This window comes from Cervus canadensis, chromosome X, assembly GCF_019320065.1.
Source record: "Cervus canadensis isolate Bull #8, Minnesota chromosome X, ASM1932006v1, whole genome shotgun sequence".
NCBI lineage: Eukaryota > Metazoa > Chordata > Mammalia > Artiodactyla > Cervidae > Cervus > Cervus canadensis.
The window spans coordinates 35,582,959-35,602,731 of NC_057419.1; the positions used below are offsets into that span (position 1 = coordinate 35,582,959).

Sequence of the window (19,773 nt, forward strand, 5' to 3'; positions counted from 1 at the left end):
AAAAATTTCTGAGAGTCTAAAAAGTCATTATATATTGATAAAATGGTCAATTTATTGAGAAGATTTAACAATGATAAATACATATATATACCAAATAATGAAGTCCAAAAAGCACATAGCAAAAACTTACAGACTTAAAAGAAGAAATAGACTCTTCTACAAAAGTAGTTGAAGAATACAATAATTCACTCAATAATGAATAGGACAGCTGATAAATTATAAAGATATAGAGGGTTTTAACAACACTATAAACCAACTAGACCTAAAAATGTATACAGAACATTCTTCCCGACAACACCAGAACACATTCTTCCCAAGTGTAGATGAAACATTCTCCAGGATAGACATGTCAGACCACAAGTCTTATACATTGCAAAAGTTTGAAATCATTCAAAATATCTCCTCTATCCACAATAGTATGAAATTAGAAATTAATAACAAATAAATTCGAAATTCACAACTCTGTGGAAATTAAGATCACACTCTTAAATAATCAAGGATTTAAAGAAGAAATTAGAAAATACTTTCATGAATGCAAAAATAGAAAAATTTATGAGATTTAGTTAAAGTAGTGCTCAGGGGAGATTTTATAGCTATGAATGCCTATGTTAAAAATGAAGAAAGTTCTCAAATTCATTGCTTGATTTTAAGGAACTAGAAAAAGAAGAGAAAACTAAATCCAAAGATAGCAGAAGCTAGGTAATAATAAAGGTTAGAGATAAATGAAAGAGAGAATGGAGAAAATCAATAGACATTAAAGTTTTTTTCAAAAACTCAATAAAATTGACAAAATATTAGCTAGGCTGACTATGAAAAATGAAAGTGTACTCAAATTACTAAAAAATCAGAAATGAAAGTGAAGGCATTAGTACTGACATTATAGAAACTGAAAGATTTATAAGGAAATACTATGGACAATTATATGCCAACAAAATAGATAACTTAGATGAAATAGAAAAATTCCTAGAAACACACAAACTATAGACACTGACTCAAGAAGACATAGGATATCTGAACAGTCCTATAATAATAAAGAGCTAGAATTTGTAATAAAAACCTCCAAACAAAGAAAAGTCTAGGACCAGATGACATCACTAGTGAATTCTACCAAACATTTAAAACAGAATAACACCAATCCTTTTCAAATCCTTCCAAAAAGAGAAAGGGAAGGAACATTTTGGAAATCATCCTATGAGGCTAGCATTATCCTGATACTAAAGCCAGGTAAAAGTATTACAAGAAACAAAAATAACAGATCAATATCCCATATGAGTATAGATCCAAAAATCCTCAGTAAAATAACCCAGTATGGTATTAAAATGATTATATCTATGACCAAGTAGGAAATATTCTAGAAATGCAAGCGTGGTTCAACACACACAAAAAAGCTAACATAATTTATATTAAGATAATTAAAGGGAAAAGCACATGATTATCTCAATTAATGCAGAAAAGCTATTTGTCAAAGTCCAACACCTTTTAACATTAAAAGCACTGAGTAAAAATTTCTTCCTAGTTGCTTTTCTTTTTCAGAGATTTTCTGCATTTTTTTTACATATATATTTTTTTTTCCCTAAGAAATCAGATTGTCTACTTAAAAACTAACAATCAAATAAAAAACCATGTAGGTCTATCTGTTGGGATTCTGTTAAATTTATAAATTAGGGGAAATTAACATCTTTATAAATTACTAGCTTTCTGAAAAATATCATTAAGTATTTCATACATATAACAGGTATAGCTTAAGTAATAATAACAAATCAATATTTACTCACTACTAGAGATACAATTAGAGATATTACTTTTACTATAATTTATTTTTAATTGTGGTAGTATACATTTAACATAATATTTACTACCTTAACAATTTTCCCCAGCTTTATTGAGGTTGTTGTTTAGTTGTTAAGTCATGTCCAACACTTTTGCAACCCCATAGACTGCAGCTGCCAGGCTCCTCTGTCCATGGGATTTCCCAGGCAAGAATACTGGAGTGGGTTGCCATTTATTTCTCCATTTATTGAGGTATAATAGACAAATAAAATTATATATATTCAAAATGTACAAATTGATGATTTATACACATTGTAAAACAATCACCACAAGCAAGCTAATCACCTCACAGTTACCTTTTTTTGTGTGTAAGAGTGCTTAAGATCTACTCTCTCAGCAAATTTAAAGTATACAATACAGTAGTATTAAGCTAGGAGAAGGCAATGGCACCCCACTCCAGTACTCTTGTCTGGAAAATCCCATGGAAGGAGGAGCCTGGTAGGCTACAGTCGGACACAACTGAGTGACTTCACTTTCACTTTTCACTTTCATGCATTGGAGACGGAAATGGCAACCCACTCCAGTGTTCTTGCCTGGAGAATCCCAGGGATGGGGGAGCCTTGTGGGCCGTCTCTGGGGTCACACAGAGTCGGACACGACTGAAGTGACTTAGCAGCAGTAGTATTAAGCTATAGTTACCATTCTGTACATTAGATCCTCAGAACTTAGCCATCTTATAACTGAATGTTTGTACCCTTTGTCCAACATCTTTCCATATCCCCCACCCCTAAGTCCTTGGTAACAGCTATTCTACTCTCTATTTCTATTAGCTCAACTTTTCTTTTTTTAGATTTTACATATAGGTGATGCCATTCATTATTTGTCTTTCCTTATCTAGATTTTTTTACTTAGCATAATGCCTTCCAGGTTCATCCTTGTTGATATAAACAGTAGGATTCCCTTCATGACTTAATAATACTCCATTATACCAATAATATACCATTTTTATGGTATATAGATACCGTAACATTTAGGTTGTTTCCATAAATTGGCTATTGTGAATAATGCTGCAATGGATGGGGGGTGCAGATATATCTTTGGGATCCTGCTTTTTTTTTTTCCCTAAGATGTATATCCAGAACTGGTGTTGCTGGATCATATAGTAGTTCTACTTTTAATTTTTTAAGAAACGCCATAGTGTATCTATAAAGGCTGTACCAATTTACATTTCCACCATTGTACAAGGGTTCCATTCTCTCAGCAACACTTGTTATCTTCTGTTTTTTCTATATTAGACTTTCTAACGATGTGAGGTGATATATCATTGTGGTATTGATTTGCATCTCCCTGATAACCTCAGATATGCAGATGACACCATCCTTATGGCAGAAAGCGAAGAGGAACTGAAAAGCCTCTTGATGAAACTGAAAGAGGAAAGTGAAAAAGCTGGCTTAAAACTCAACAGTCAAAAAACTAAGATCATGGCATCTGGTCCCATTACTTCATGGTAAATAGGTGGGGAAACAGTGACAGACTTTATTTTGGGGGGCTCCAAAAATCACTGCAGACGGTGACTGCAGGCTTGAAATGAAAAGATGCTTGATCCTTGGAAGAAAAGCTATGACCAACTTAGCATAATAAAAAGCAGAGATATTACTTTGCTGACAAAGGTCTGTCTAGTCAAAGCTATGGTTTTTCCAGTAGTCATATATGGATGTGAGAGTTGGACCATAAAGAAAGCTGATTGGCAAAGAACGGATGCTTTTGAACAGTGGTGTTGGAGAAGACTCTTGAGAGTCCCTTGGACTGCAAGATCAAACCAGTCAGTCCTAAAGGAAATCAGTCCTGAATATGCATTGGAAGGACTGATGCTGAAGCTGAAACTCCAATACTTTGGCCACCTGATGCGAAGAGCTGACTCATTTGAAATGACCCTGATGCTGGGAAAGATTGAAGGTGGGAGAAGGGGATGACAGAGGATGAGATAAGGTTGGATGGCATCACTGACTCGTTGGACATGAGTTTGAGAAAGTTCCGGGAGTTGGTGATGGACAGGGAAGCCTGGCATGGTGCAGTCCATGGGGTTGCAAAGAGTCGGACACGACTGAGCGACTGAACTGAACTCACTGATGATTAGTGATGTTGAACACCTTTTCATATACTTGTTAGCCATTTGAATGTCTTCTTTGGAAAAATGTCTATTCAAGTCCTTTGCCCATTTTTAATCAGGTTATTCTTTTTGCTATCGAATTAATTCTGTAAGTTCCTTATATATTTTTTATTAACCCTTTATCAGACATACAGTTTACAAATATTCTCTCCCATTCTGTAGATTGGCTTTTCATACTGTGGGAATCATACAATATTTGCTCTTATGTGTCTGGCTTATTTGCTGAGCATAATGTCTTTAAGGTTCATTAATGTTATAGTATGTATCAGAATTTCCTTCCTTTTTATGGCTGAATAACCATTCATAGCATATTCATAACATATTTTGTTTATCCATTCATCTGTTAATGGACACTATGGTTGCTTCTGTCTCTTGGCTGATGTGAATAACTCTGGTATGAATTATATATGCTATGTACCAATGTGTCTTCAGGATTATCAGTTCAGTCATTTCAGTCACTGACTGAAAACTGACTTTTTCCAGTCCTGTGGCCACGGCTGAGTTTTCCAAAGTTGCTGACACATTGAGTGCAGCACTTTCACAGCATCATCTTTTAGGATTTGCAATAGCTCAACTGGAATTCCATCACTTCCACTAGTTTTGCTCGTAGTGATGCTTTCTAAGGCCCACTTGACTTCACATTCCAGGATGTCTGGCTCTAGGTGAGTGATCACACCATTGTGATTATCTGGCTCATGAAGATCTTTTTGTACAGTTCTTCTGTGTATTCTTGCCACCTCTTTTTAATATCGTCTGCTTCTGTTAGGTCCATACCATTTCTGTCCTTTATTGAGCTCATCTTTGCATGAAATGCTCCCTTGATATCTCTAATTTTCTTGAAGAGATCTCTAGTCTTTCCCATTCTATTGTTTTCCTCTATTTCTTTGCATTGATCACTGAGGAAGGCTTTCTTATCTCTCCTTGCTATTCTTTGGAACTCTGCATTCAAATGGGTATATCTTTCTTTTTCTCCTTTGCTTTTCACTTTTCTTCTTTTCACAGGTATTTGTAAGACCTCCTCAGACAGCCGTTTTGCTTTTTTGCATTTCTTTTTCTTGGGGATGGTCTTGATCCTTGTCTCCTGTACAGTGCCACCAACCTCCGTCCATAGTTCATCAGGCACTCTGTCTATCAGATCTAGTCCCTTAAATCTATTTCTCACTTCACCTGTATAATCATAAGGGATTTGACTTAGGTCATACCTGAATTGGAGAAGGCAATGGCATCCTACTCCAGTACTCTTGCCTGGAAAATCCCATGGATGGAGGAACCTGGTAGGCTGCAGTCCATGGGGTCACTAAGAGTTGGACACGACTGAGCGACTTCACTTTCAATTTTCACTTTCATGCATTGGAGAAGGAAACGGCAACCCACTCCAGTGTTCTTGCCTGGAGAATCCCCGGGCCGGGGGAGCCTGGTGGGCTGTCGTCTATGTGGTCGCACAGAGTCGGACATGACTAAAGTGACTTAGCAGCAGCAGTAGCAGTATACCTGAATGGTCTAGTGGTTTTCCCCACTTTCTTCAATTTAAGTCTGAATTTGGCAATAAGGAGTTCATGATCTGAGCCACAGTTAGCTCCTGGTCTTGTTTTTGCTGACTGGATAGAGCTTCTCCATCTTTGGCTGCAAAGAATATAATCAACCTGATTTCAGTGTTGTACTTTCAATTATTTTAGTTATGTACCCAAAAGTGGAATTTCTGAATCATATGGTAATATTTTTAATTGCTTGAGGAACTGCCATGCTTATACTTTTATTTTTTATTTTAGTATTCAAAAGTGTTCATCTTCATCCTGAAAGCCCAGATAATTATTGCCTCTAGAACACAAAGGTTTTTCATCACCAGTAGATGTAGAGAACTTTCTTAATCTTAGGCATTCATTGAATTTAAAACTGAGTCATTTCTTCCCTCAAATAATACGTTTTGCTCATCTCTAGTGTCAATGACATTATTTCCACAGCAGCACACACCATTTTCACTGCTCTCCATTTCTTCCTGTATAGTTGACCTATTATTTGGTGTCATTTTCCTTCTTCGAGAACAAAAAATCTGTTAGTTTTTGTTTGCCTGAAAATGTCCATTTTTATTTGGTATTTCTGTTTTGCCTAATCATTTACTTTTTATCTTTTTTATTAAGAAAAAATTCACAATAGGAAAGTTGAAAAAATTGTTCAAAGTACTCTATAGATACATCATGTGGATTCAACAAATGTTAACATCTTGTCATATTCAATTTAATGTCTGCATTCGTGTGTGTACATGTACATGTGCACACAGAAAATCTCTTGAGAATTCATAGAAACAGAAAGTAGAATGGTGGTTACTGGGGACTTAGGGAAGGAGGGAAATGGGAAGTTCTTGTTGAAGGGAATGGAATTTCTGTTTCGTAAGATGAAAATTTTCTGGAGATTTGTTTCACAGCAATGTAAATATACTTAACATTACTGAACTATGCAGTTAAAATGGCTAAGATGGTAAATTTTATGTTGTGTGTTTTTTTAATCACAACTTTAAAAACTCCTGGAAAATTTTTTCAATAGTTATCTAAGGTGTAACATGGTAAATACATGGCTATGAATATATATTTAGGAGCAAAGTTGGGAAAAATGTATGATACTGGGTCAGTCATCTTAATAATCACAAAACTAGGTCTTCTAACTAGTACCAGATGTTCTAACTAGTATTCTTCTATGAATAAAGTGGCCTGATGCCTTGAGTTATCTGCATTAAAGTGGAACAGTAGTCTAATAAGCTATAATGGAAGAGGATGCTTTAGTTCTGCTTCATTCTCATCCTTGGAGTGCAGCTTTTGGGGGTCTGCGTTCTTCTGGCTGTGTTTGTTCTCAAACTATTCTTCTACCTTCCCTGACTCCCAACCTCTTGGAGAAAAGCCTCCATGGTTGGGAGGAAGAAAGAGGTCAGAGCATTTCTTTCTGCTTTGGGCATCTTCTCTGGTAGTGGCTCCATTTTCTCTGCGGCTCCAACTGGAAAGGCCTGCTACAGTTATAGCTTCCACTAGGTCACCCCGGAGCCCCAGTGACATTGTCTCTTACTTCTGTATCTCCAACCCAAGAGTGATTGTGGCATCTTGTTCTTGGATTTCAGATCCTCCATCACCTATGTGCCAATTCCCTGAAGTACGTTCCCTTTGTTGTAAATATGTGAAGAGGTTTCTGCTTTCCTGCCAAAACAAATGGGCTATTGTTTACCAGAGTTCTCATCCTCAGTGTGCCCTGAACTCCTGAACATTTGTCCCCCTAATCTCAAAAGGCAGAGTCCAGTCTTCTTAGGTACCTCTTTACTTTGGCAAATGTAAGCAGAACAGAAGTAAACCTGATTGATAGGTCCCCCTCCACTTTTCAGGATTCCTTTTTTTACCCAAATGTTAATCCAGCCATTCCTCACTATCTTGTTAGCTCTGTGATACTTGTATAGAAATGGTGCTTGATATTTTGACCAGTTTTTAAAGTTGTCTATAGTAAGCAACTTAGTTTGAATTACCAATTCTGCTTTTACTCAATTCAGAAGTAAATCTGAGAGATGGAGAAACAGAAAAACTGACCCTGATGACAGTATGAATTTCTGTTTTTAGTCATGCCTGAAATCTCACCTACCCCTAATTTATTACATGTCACCCTGAATCCACTTTCTGCTTAAGCCAGGTTTTAGTGGTAAATCTGTAGTAAGTATTAAGTAGTAGTAAGTCTGCCTTTTATAACTAAGAAATTTCTAACTTGTACTCTAGTAATTTTACTTAGGATTTTTGTACTAGTATTCATAAATAAAAGTAGTTTGCAGGGTTTTAAAATTTTTCTACTAGCATTTGCTAAAATTTTCTATGGTAGCTTTACAGATATGCTAGCTTTATAGAAAATTAGTGTGTTGTCTCTCTTATGCTTTGGAATAGTCAATAATTTACTGGGAATTATTTTTTCTTGGGAAATAACCCCCCCCCCCAAACCATCTGAGTTATACTATTTTAATAGTGGCAATAATCAACTTAGTAATATTCACATTATTTGCCTAATCTGCCATTTTAATAATGTGTATTCATTGATATTGAAGTATATTAAGTGTAAAATTACAATCACTGCTCTCATAATTGTAAAAGCAGTCTGGTACACATGATAGCAGCTATTGCATATTGAATTTTTATCATGTACTAGACATTGTGCATCACTGCCTCAGTGAACATGAGTTTGAGCAAACTCTGAGAGATAGTGAAGGAAAGGGAAGCCTGGTGTGTTGCAGTCCATGGGATCGCAAAGAGTTGTACACTACTTAGTGACTGAACAAACAAGACATTGTGCCAAGCAAGTGACATGTAAAAATCTCAAGTAATTCTTAAAATGACCCTTTGAGGTGTTATTATTTATTTTACAGACAAGAATATAGTCTTACAAGGATTAAAGCTTGCCTAAGGTCACACAAAACTTGTGCACACCAGGACCCAAAACACCCATAGAGTATGAGCCAGAACTGTGTTTGAGTGTCTCCTGTGGAGGTATGGGTTAGCAGTGGCCTGCCACAGGGGCAGAGGCTCTGGGTGCAGCAGACCTGGGTATGGCATAAGCCCTCTTGGAGGAGGTCGCCATTAACCCCACCTTAGAGCCATCAGAACTTACACAGGACTGGAGAAACAGACTCTTGGAGGGTACAAACAAAATCTTGTGTGCACCAGGACCCAGGAGAAAGGAGCAGTGACACCACAAGAGACTGACCCAGACTTGCCCGTGAGTGTGCAGGATTGTCCAGCAGAGGCGTGGGTCAGCAGTGGGCTGCTACAGGTTCAAGGGCACTCAGTGCTGCAGTGCATGCATGGGACCTGTTGATGGAGGTCGTCATTTTCTTCATTACCTCCATCATAGTTTGGCCTCAGGTCAAACACCAGGGAGGGAAAACAGCCCTGCCCATCAACAGAAAATTAAATTAAAGATTTACTGAGCATGGCCTTTTCATACTGTTCATGGGATTCCCAAGGCAGGAATACTGAAGTGGTTTGCCATTCCCTTCTCCAGTGGACCACATTTTGTCAGAACTCTCCATCATGACCCGTCCATCTTGGGTGGCCCTACATGGCATAGCTTATAGTTTCATTGAGTTAGACAAGGCTGTGGTCCATGTGATTAGATTGGTTAGTTTTCTGTGACTGTGGTTTTCAGTCTGTCTGCCCTCTGATGGAGAAGGATAAGAGGCTTTTGAAAGGTTCCTGATGGGATAGACTGACTGAGGGGGATTCTGGGTCTTGTTCTGATGGGTGGGGCCATGCTCAGTAAATCTTTAATCCAATTTTCTGTTGATAGGTGGAGCTGTGATTTCTCCCTGATATTTACCTGGGGCCAAATTATGGAGGAGGTAATGAAGGTAATGGTGACCTCCCTCAAAAGATCCTATGCATGTATTGCTACACCCAGTGCCCCCAACCCTACAGCAGCCCACGCTTTCACCAAAGACTCCTGGACACACACAGGCAAGGCTCCTGTGGGGTCACTGTTCCTTTCTCCTGGGTCCTGGTGAACAAGGTTCTGTTATGCCCTCCAAGAGTCTATTTCCCAGTCCTGTGTAAGTTCTGGCAGCTCTATGGTGGGGTTAATGGCCACCTCTTCCAAGGGGTCTTTTGCCATACCCATACCCAGAGCCCCTGTCCCTATAGCAGACCACTGCCAACCCGCATCTCCACAGCAGATGCTCAAACACAGTTCTGTCTCAATCTCTGTGGGGTCCCTGGGTCCTGGTGCTCACAAGGTTTGTTTCAGCCCTCTGAGCGTCTCTGGTGGGAATGGGGTTTGATTCTAAACATGACTTTGCCCCTCCTACCATCTTCCTGGGGCTTCTCCTTTGCCCAAGGACATGGGGTATCTCCTCACAGCCCCATGAACAGTATGAAAAGGCAAAAAGATAGGACACTGAAAGAGGAACTCCCCGGGTCAGTAGGTGACCAATATGCTACTGGAGATCAGTGGAGAAATAACTCCAGAATGAATGAAGAGACGAGACAAAGCAAAAACATCACCCAGTTGTGAGTGTGATTTGTGATGGAAGTAAAGTCCAATGCTGTAAAGAGCAGTATTGCATAGGAACCTGGAATGTTAGGTCCATGAATCAGGGCAAATTGGAAGTTGTCAAACAGGAGATGGCAAGAGTAAACATTGACATTACAGGAATCAGCAAACTAAAATGGACTGGAATGGGTGAATTTAACTCAGATGACCATTATATCTACTACTGTGGGCAAGAATCCCTTAGAAGAAATGAGGTAGCCATCATAGTCAACAAAAGAGTCTGAAATGCAGTATTGGATGCAATCTCAAAAATGACAGAATGATCTCTTGTCGTTTCCAAGGCAAACCATTCACTATCACGGTAATCCAAGTCTATGCTCCAACCAGTAATGCTGAAGAAGCTGAAGTTGAACGGTTCTATGAAGACCTCGAAGACCTTCTAGAACTAACATCCAAAAAAGATGTCCTTTTCATTATAGGGGACTGGAATGCAAAAGTAGGAAGTCAAGAGACACCTGGAGTAACAGGCAAATTTGGCCTTGGAGTACAAAATGAAGCAGGGCAAAGGCTAACAGAATTTTGCCAAGAGAATGCATTGGTCATAGCAAACACCCTCTTCCAACAACACAAGTGAAGACTCTACACGTGGACATCACCAGATGGTCAATACTGAAATCAGATTGATTATATTCTTTGCAGCCAAAGATGGAGAAGCTCTATACAGTCAGCGAAAAAGGGACCAGGATCTGACTGTGGCTCAGATCATGAAATCCTTATTGCCTAATTCAGACTGAAATTGAAGAAGGTAGGGAAAACCACTAGGTCATTCAGTGGTTGGACATGAGTTTGAGCAGACTCTGTGAGATAGTGAAGGACAGGGAAGCTTGGTATGCTGCAGTCCATGGGGTTGCAAAGATCAGATATCACTGAGTAACTGAACAACACTCTGGCTCTGGCCATTTTTCCAGATACATTTCCACCTTCCTAATTTCTATATTTATGCATTTCTTCCATTTAAAGAAGTACATGTGTCTTCTTCAGGTTTTTCTATTTTAAATTTATTAATTTTGTTCAAATAAGCTGATTCTTTATCAGTTCTAAATCATTTGTTTTTACACTTTTTTGGTTTTAATCTTTTTTCGTTTCTCTAATTTCTGCAGTTTTATCTGTTTTTTAAAGAAAATCTTTCTGAATTATAATGTAATAAAATATTTTCTTTGATGTACTATTTTTGGCTGGAGTCCATAAGCTTTGTTTCCATCTTCTAAATTGCTGACCATTTTCATTGTGATTACTTTTTTGAACCTACACTTATTTAGTAAGTGATTTATAAATTTTATTTTATTTTTTTCCAGTAGGAAGTATAGTTTATTTATTTATTTATTTATTTGTCATACATTGACACGAACCAGCAATAGATTTACATGTATTCCCCATCCCGATCCCCCCTCCCACCTCCCTCTCCACCCGATTCCTCTGGGTCTTCCCAGTGCACCAGGCCCGAGCACTTGTCTCAAGCATCCCACCTGGGCTGGTGACCTGTTTCACCATAGATAATATACATGCTGTTCTTTCGCAACATCCCACCCTCATCTTCTCCCACAGAGTTCAAAAGTCTGTTCTGTACTTCTGTGTCTCTTTTTCTGTTTTGTGATTTATAAATTTTAAAATACCTAGGGAGTTTAAATTTTTTAATTTATTTAGTTTTGGCATTTATTCTTGGTTTAGAAAGTACAATCAATCAAAGCTTGTATAACAGGAAAAATATCTATGTTACAGTGTATGTGCTATTTATTTGATAGCTTGATCATTTCTCTGTGTCAATAAACATTCTGCTATAACATGATTTTTAGTAGCAGCAATGTATTTTATCTTATACATGTGTCAATGTGTCACATTTTAGGTTCCATACCTTTTAAAGATAAATGTTTCTTGTGTATCAGTTCAATAAATAATGTTGAGGTGAACACTATTTTTAATATATGTTTTGAGTATACATCTATGATCATTCTCTTAAATTTCTAGAAGTGTAATTTTTATTTCAAAGGATAAAGACTTTTGAAAGGTTTTTGACCTATAATGCCAAATTGACTCCCAGAAATGTTATATGAATTTTCTGCCTCCAGTGGTAATGTATGGGGTTCTCAACCTTCCATGTTCTGGCCAATAAGATATAACTGTATTGAACCTTTCATTAACATTGTGTGTGTGAGTCACTCAGTCGTGTTCGCCTCTTTACGATCCCACGGACTGTGGCCCACCAGGCTCCTCTGTCGATGGGATTCTCCATTCTCCAGAATATTGGAGTGAGTTGCCATTCTGTCCTCCAAGGGAATCTTCCTGACCCAGGGCTCAAACCCAGGTCTCCTGCATTGCAGGCAGATTCTTTACCTTCTGAGTTACCAGGGAAGCCCTGGTGGCAAGCCTTTTATTAATACATAATGTCTTTGTTTGTAAACTTTTTTGGTTTAAAGCCTATTTTGGCTGATATTAGTCTAGCCATTTCTGCTCTCTTGGTTACGATTTGCATGGATTTCCCCCCCATCCTTTCACTTTCAATGTATTTGTGTCTATGGATCTAAAATGAGTCTCTTCTAGGCCATATGTAGTTGGAGCATGTGTTTTTATCCATTCTTTCAATACCGGTCTTTTCATTGGAGAGTCTATTGATTGACATATTTAAGTAATTACTGATTTAAAAAAAGGACTTCTGTCATTTTGATATTTGTTTTCTGTATGCTTTATAGCTTTGTCCCTCATTTCCCTGCATTACTGTCTTCATGTTTAGCTGATTTTTTTGTAGTAAAATGCTTAAATTCCTTCCTCATTTTCTCTGAAGTTAAAGAGGGAACTTGTGACTTGGCTAGAGGAACAGAGTGCTGCTTACCTCCAGCTAAAAGTTTCCACACAGAAATGGGTGCCTATTGCTTCCTGATCTTTGGTTTTGTTCCAAAAAGAAGTAAAAGAATTTCCATGGGAACTGTTCCAATTTTTAGAGATTGGCATCTACTGTTGATAATGTGCAGGTCAAACATATTGTGGACCTGATTCAGTAAGAGGGCTACCATTTTGTAACTTCTGGCACAGGGTACTGGTGAGTCAAAATAAGGCTTCCTTCCTCTGAGATTAGAAAAGATGCCTAAAGGGAATTTAAAGAGGCCGTCATTGATGTGTGTGTCCTTAATAAAGGGACATTGCCTCTTTTCCTCCTCCACCTCTGGGCCAAGATTCTGAGGACATGGGAAATGAAACACCAGATGGTTGCGGGGGAAGGGGGTGCAGAATTCAAAAGCAGATTCCTATGTTCCTTCCCTAAATAGAGCTCAGCACCACGATGAAACTCAAGAATTTGTTTGGCTCAGTGTGATATAGGAGTTTTCAGCTGTGTTTTGGCAGACTGGACTGAGACAGCCCCAGTTGCTCCATTGAGAGGCTAGTAGTGTGATTGAGTTTATCTTGTTGAGACAGCACAGAGAGCGACAGAATCAATTTCTAGGAACGCAAGAGGGTCACAAAAGGTCAAACTCAGCTGAATTGAAAGAGTCTTTCAGATGGGGATGAAAGGTTACACACCAAGTCTTAAGGACGTTCAAAAAAGAATGTGTCTTCAGTTATAAAACCAGATACATTTGACCATTTGAGTTTATGGATCATGACCTGTACCCTCTACACCACTTTTTCTGCTATAAATTCTATCACATTCTGTTTGATATGTAGTATTGTCATCATTGTTATTTTGTAAGTCACTTTTCACCACAATTTCAATTTTCTCTTGACACCAACAATTACCACTCCTCATCCCAGGTTTTATTTAAAATCTAAAATTGCCTTTTCTATTTTATAGAACTTCAGTTTTTCAGATCTGATTTTTAAAAAATGGATCATAGTAAATGAAATTGAACATATTCATATCTGGGAAAATGTATTTATCAGAAATTCCTAAACATAATTTTCGTACCTGTGAAAATGCATGTTTTTGAAATTACCAAAGCCCCAATCTATGTTGAATCTTAAAGTTTTCACCTGTTTTCTTAGATTTTTAAAAATATGTATGTCTAAACAATCACCAATATCTTTATGTTCACAATTTGCTGCTATGGTTTTCTTTGTTTGGTTGTTTTCTCACTGTTCTCTCTCAAAGCTACTTATACACATTATACATATTTTTCTGGGTTATTTTCATTAAACTATACACTTATGTAAGACCAGATAGAGACATATTTCAGTGTCATTTAAAAGCTAATGAATTCAAATAAATCAAAGCAATCAATACATAACTAAAGTTAAAGCTACTTGGCAAGGTCATAGACATTTCTAGGATCAGCTTTATTTTTGCAATGAGTCTCTGAGGAAATGTTACCTCCTTAGGGTGCCTTGTCTATCTATGACAGAAATACATGTCCCCCTACACACATTCTCTATCCTTTTACCTGGTGTTTTTTTTTTTTTTTTTCTCTATGGCAATTTATCTTCATCTGACACACCATTTTACTTGTTAATAGATTCTAGGCCTGTGTTTCCAAACTTCGTCTGATTTATTCACTGATATGTATCCAATTCCTCAAACAGTGGCTGGCACGCAGTGGCTCTTAATTAAATGTTAAATCAAAATGCATTCAAAGAATCTAGAAGTTGCCTAACACTCAGGATGTTCAATGATCCGAGTCATCAGTGATGCAGACACACATTAATTATAAGACATCTACAAGTGAGTAACTTTTTTGAGATTTTTTTTTTTAACCAGCCCTTTCCTCTTTTAACATGGTAATTAAAATTCACTGACCCGGAAGTAGCCTCAATCTATCAATCTTTGGTCAGAGAAGAGGTTTCAGAGACAATAATACAATTATCAGTCAACAAAAGGAGGTGGGGAGGGGGGGGAACAAAGCGAAAAATTAAGTGGTAGCCTCAATTGGGCATTCCCGGGATAGATGTCCGGATTCACCACAGCGGAAGCAGTTGACCTCACTCATCTTTCTACAGTTGATGGCCACATGACCAATCTCGCCACAACGATAGCACTTGACTTGGGTGCAGTCTTTTTGAATGTGGCCACTTTCGCCGCAAGAGTAGCACTTCTGCTCTTCCTGACGGTCACAGTCACGAGCCAGATGGCCTGGTCTGCCACAGGTGTAACAGCAATGCCCTCTCTCTCGCTTAGGCTCGGCACAGTCTTTGGCAATGTGGCCACTTTCCCCACAGTTGTAGCAGATGTCATCGAGAAGGTCACAGTCCTTAGCATGATGACCAGACTCACCACAGCGGTAACAGATGACTGGTAGCGTGGTTGAACTGCACTGAGTTCCACGGCCACGGCCTCTAGCTCCACGCACCTGAGCTCCTCCTCCTTTAGAGCATCCCCGGGCCCAGTGGCCAATGCGTCCACACTTAAAGCACTCCTTACTGCTCATGGCTGTGGTGGGATCTGCAAGTGAGCGGGTTCACTGCTGCCCCAGAGGCCCCAACACAACTCCGCTTATGGCGCCTTAGACAGAACTGGCAGTTTTTCTCTAGGGGCCTCAGCGACGTCACACAGGCTTGCGCACAGTCCCATTCTTGTGTCATAGGCTTTCCAGCAGCCCCTCCCACCTGACTTTCCTCCTGTCGTTGAAGCCCAAAGCACGGCTGAGTGGTGGTTTTAGCTTTTGTTTACTTTTCAATTAAATAAATGTTTCTTGGGTCTTGAAGTTTGAGTTTGAATCCCTTTTTGTTCAGAAAATGTGCCCTGTAGGATTTCATATAATTAAGTCTTAGGTCTGCTTTGTGGTCTAGTAGATGACCAGTTTTTATCCATGTGCTATAGACATAGGATGGAGAAGGAAATGGCAACCCATTCCAGTACTCTTGCCTGGAAAATCCCATGGACTGAGGAGCCTGGTGGGCTGCAGTTCATGGGGTCGCTAAGAGTCTGACACGACTGAACGACTTCACTTTCACTTTTCACTTTCACGCATTGGAGAAGGAAATGGCAACCCACTCCAGTGTCCTTGCCTGGAGAATCCCAGGGACAGGGAAGCCTGGTGAGCTGCCGTCTATGGGGGTCGCACAGAGTCGGACACGACTGAAGCGACTTAGCAGCAGCAGCAGCATAGACATAGGAAAAATATGTGTGAGATGTATCTAATCCAGAAACAAATTATGACAAATTAGAGTAATTCGTTTGGGGGGGGTTAAAAATTAAATACAAATGTCTATAAAGATATGATATACATAAAATGGAAAATATCTGTAAAATGCCACAGGAAGATTTACTCACAATTTAGCCTATTGCAAGAATCTTAGTTTTCAAGATCTTCATAACCATTTAAGGTGCAAAATATCAATGATTGAATCATTCAGTATGAAGAACATGATATTCCTTGGAAAATAAATTACAAAACCTTAATTTGAATACTGGACAGCATTCCTCTCTGTTTCCTAAGTTGTTTATATAATATATAAAACTCATAAGGATTTATGGATATGTCCATTTATATAGATATAGAAATAAGTATAGAAAGCTAGGCACTGAAATATAAGCTTAGCTATTTTGGAGCTATATGATTGAATAAGACTTTTTCCTCTGTATTTTCCTTCTCTAAATTTTACAATTTTTGAAATAAGGTTTAGGTTGTGTAATTTAAAAAATCCACAATAAATTTTTCTTTAAGTTACTAGTTAGCTATGTTTTGCATGTGAATTTTTTTCAGGAAGCCAGTACAAATGTACTTGGTAAAATACAGACATAAGAATAGTGAATGTAGCAACTGTGCTTTAATGTCAATATGACTTGATTGGAATGTGCAACCGGTTTCATAAATGCAATCACAAAGAAAAGTGTTTTTAAAAATTAAAAAAGTTATAGATAAAGAGCATGTGCACATGCCAAATATAGAGTAATGTAATGAGCTTTCTTCTTAATTAAATGGTGCTTCATAAATTGTTTCAAATGGCAAAAATTCTGTTTTAAAATTTTATATATGTTCATTAAATAAACCATATTAATTATCATATTTAAATCCCTTTATAGGTTTATATTTTTATTAAAGTAATGCATGCCCATAGTTTAAAGTATAGATTTTCAAACAGGTTTAATTGAGACATGAAGGAATGAAGGAAGAAATGCATTTTACGTCACAATAGAGGGTATGTGTGTATGTGAGTGTGTGCTATAACTCAAGTAAGTTTAAGAAAAAAATAATTACCCTTACTGTCTACAATGCACTTTTAAAATTATGTTGGCCATAATAGCCATACATAGGCTTATGGCTATACAAGCCCATGGAGGGCTTCCCAGGTGGCTCAGTGGTAAAGAATCTGCCAGCTAATGCAGGAGATGCAGGTTCAGTTCCTGGGTTGGGAAGATCCCCTGGAGAAGGAAACGGCACCCCACTCCAGTATTCTTGCCTGGGAAATTCCATGGACAGAGGAGCCTGGCGGGCTATAGCCCATGGGGTTGCAAAAGTCAGACACGACTTAGTGACTGAACACAACATATATATATGTCGCTATGCCACACAGCTTGTGAAACCTTCGTTACCTAACCAAGGATTGAACTTGGGCCCTCCGCAGTGAGACCATGCAGTCCTGACCACTGGACTACCAATTCCCTGCAATGCACTTTTTTTTCTTTCTGGCTGCACTGTGCAGCGTGTGGGATTTTAGTTCCCTGATCAGAGTTCTAACATGAGTCCTTTACATTGGAAGCATGAAGTCTTAACCACTGTACTGCCAGGGAAGTCCTCTTGCAGTGCACTTTGATGTTTTCTGTCATGTTGTAAAAAATGCTGGTGGTAGCAATCCCACTTTTGGGCATACACACTGAGGAAACCAGATCTGAAAGAGACACGTGCACCCCAATGTTCATTGCAGCACTGTTTATAATAGCCAGGACATGGAAGCAACCTAGATGCCCATCAGCAGATGAATGGATAAGGAAGCTGTGGTACATATACACCATGGAATATTACTCAGCTGTCAAAAAGAATTCATTTGAATCAGTCCTAATGAGATGGATGAAACTGGAGCCCATTATACAGAGTGAAGTAAGCCAGAAAGATAAAGAACATTACAGCATACTAACACATATATATGGAATTTAGAAAGATGGTAATGATAACCCTATATGCAAAACAGAAAAAGAGACACAGAAATACAGAACAGACTTTTGAACTCTGTGGGAGAAGGTGAGGGTGGGATGTTTCAAAAGAACAGCATGTATACTATCTATGGTGAAACAGATCACCAGCCCAGGTGGGATGCATGAGACAAGTGCTCGGGCCTGGTGCACTGGGAAGACCCAGAGGAGTCGGGTGAAGAGGGAGGTGGGAGGGGGGATCGGGATGGGGAATAAGTGTAAATCTATGGCTGATTCATATCAATGTATGACAAAACTCACTGAAATGTTGTGAAGTAATTAGCCTCCAACTAATAAAAAAATTAAAAAAAAAAAAAAATGCTGGTGGTGACCCATTAATCTTTCAATTCATTAAATGATTTTAACTCATAGTTTGGTTCATAACTATAAATAATGCTTATATTATGACTTCTTGATGTTTCAATTTTAGACATTATTTATGATTTTCCATTTCAGAGAATAAACATTTAGCTCTCTTTTACCTACATCATCTTGTGGTACACTTTATGCTCTAGCACTCCACTTGCCCTCCCCCACTTTCACCTTTCTCCTAATATTGATTTGGTCAATATCCAACATTTACATATTGATAACTATGTAAATGCGACTAGTGGCTCAGCCATATTGAATTTTGTCAAATGCTTTTTCTACATCTCTTGAGTTTGCCTTGACTTCTTACATTTGCTAGAACCACCATTACATTGCTGAACACAAGATGTGAAAGTGCACATCTTATCTTATTCCTGATCTTAAGGGGAAAGCTTTGGTCTCAACATTCTTAACAATTAGAGAGGATGATGATGTACACATTTTATAGGTCTCAGAATTTATGGAATTGGGGGGGGGGGGACCTTAGATTTTCGTATTTCCAAACTGGCTTTCTTAGAAAGCAAGAAGAACCAGCTACCAAAGTAAAACATCATAATGGGAAACAAAACATTATTTTGTATTCTCTGCTTCTCAAATTCAAGGAGGAGTCTATTTCAGAGTCTATTCAATACACTTCTCTCAAAATTACTATGTGAACTTCTCACAGAAGACAAGCCTTGCATTTAACATTGAAGGACACTGAACAGTATTTTTAATGTCCAGACAATACCAGGGTTATGAAGAGAAAGAAAAAGGTGTTGCATACTCCTTCTTATGCCCAAACTAACTGAACACCCTTTCCCTTTATGCTCTGTGCATAAGGTCTTTGGGTTCCCTGCCTCTGAGTCTCCTCTGTTGGTTCTTCATCAACCAAGCATTGTTTGCCCAACACTAGTTAGTTGAGAGCTCTTTTGGAGCAGTTTGAGATCTGCTTTGGAGAAGACTGTGATGGTATAATATCTTTTAAACAGTATTTTTTGCCCTTTTTTTTTTTTTTTACAGTTTGCAACATCAGACACGCAAGGGGAGGAGTACGAGAACCAATAGGGCTGCAGATCAGGCAAGGCCAAGAATACAAGGATAGGCCACTAAGGATAACCGAACAAAGGCAGCCAAGGGGGAGAATGGCATTGAAATGGTGGGCTAAGAACAAGAGAAGGATAGACGAGGAAAGCGACTGAGGGAAAGGTGGCGGAGGCCGGTGTGACCAATGGGGAGAAAATGTTGAAGAAGCAGGACGAGTTTCGGACCTGGGTAAGGGTGAAAGGGTGAAGACCGCCGAGAAGTTTGCCTTGGAGAGAGCTAGGCTTGAGTGGGGGCGGGGGTGGGGAGAAGAGGGCGTGCT

The 19,773-nt window shown here is 38.6% G+C and overlaps 1 protein-coding gene and 1 long non-coding RNA gene across 2 annotated transcripts in view; one reads left to right on the top strand and one right to left on the bottom strand.

Annotated features, from left to right (window-relative positions):
* Positions 1 to 14,662: 14,662 nt before the first annotated feature.
* On the bottom strand, positions 14,663 to 15,508 carry ZCCHC13 (zinc finger CCHC-type containing 13). Its single transcript, XM_043460095.1, has one exon. It carries the CDS (start codon positions 15,352 to 15,354, stop codon positions 14,839 to 14,841), a length of 516 nt encoding a protein of 171 aa, XP_043316030.1. The 5' UTR covers positions 15,355 to 15,508; the 3' UTR covers positions 14,663 to 14,838.
* A 4,154-nt stretch (positions 15,509 to 19,662) lies between these two features.
* Positions 19,663 to 19,773, top strand: part of LOC122436013 — a 78,374-nt gene continuing 78,263 nt past the window's right edge. The window contains exon 1 of the long non-coding RNA XR_006267772.1: positions 19,663 to 19,682. This is a non-coding gene — a long non-coding RNA (uncharacterized LOC122436013). The remainder of the gene's footprint in view (positions 19,683 to 19,773) is intronic.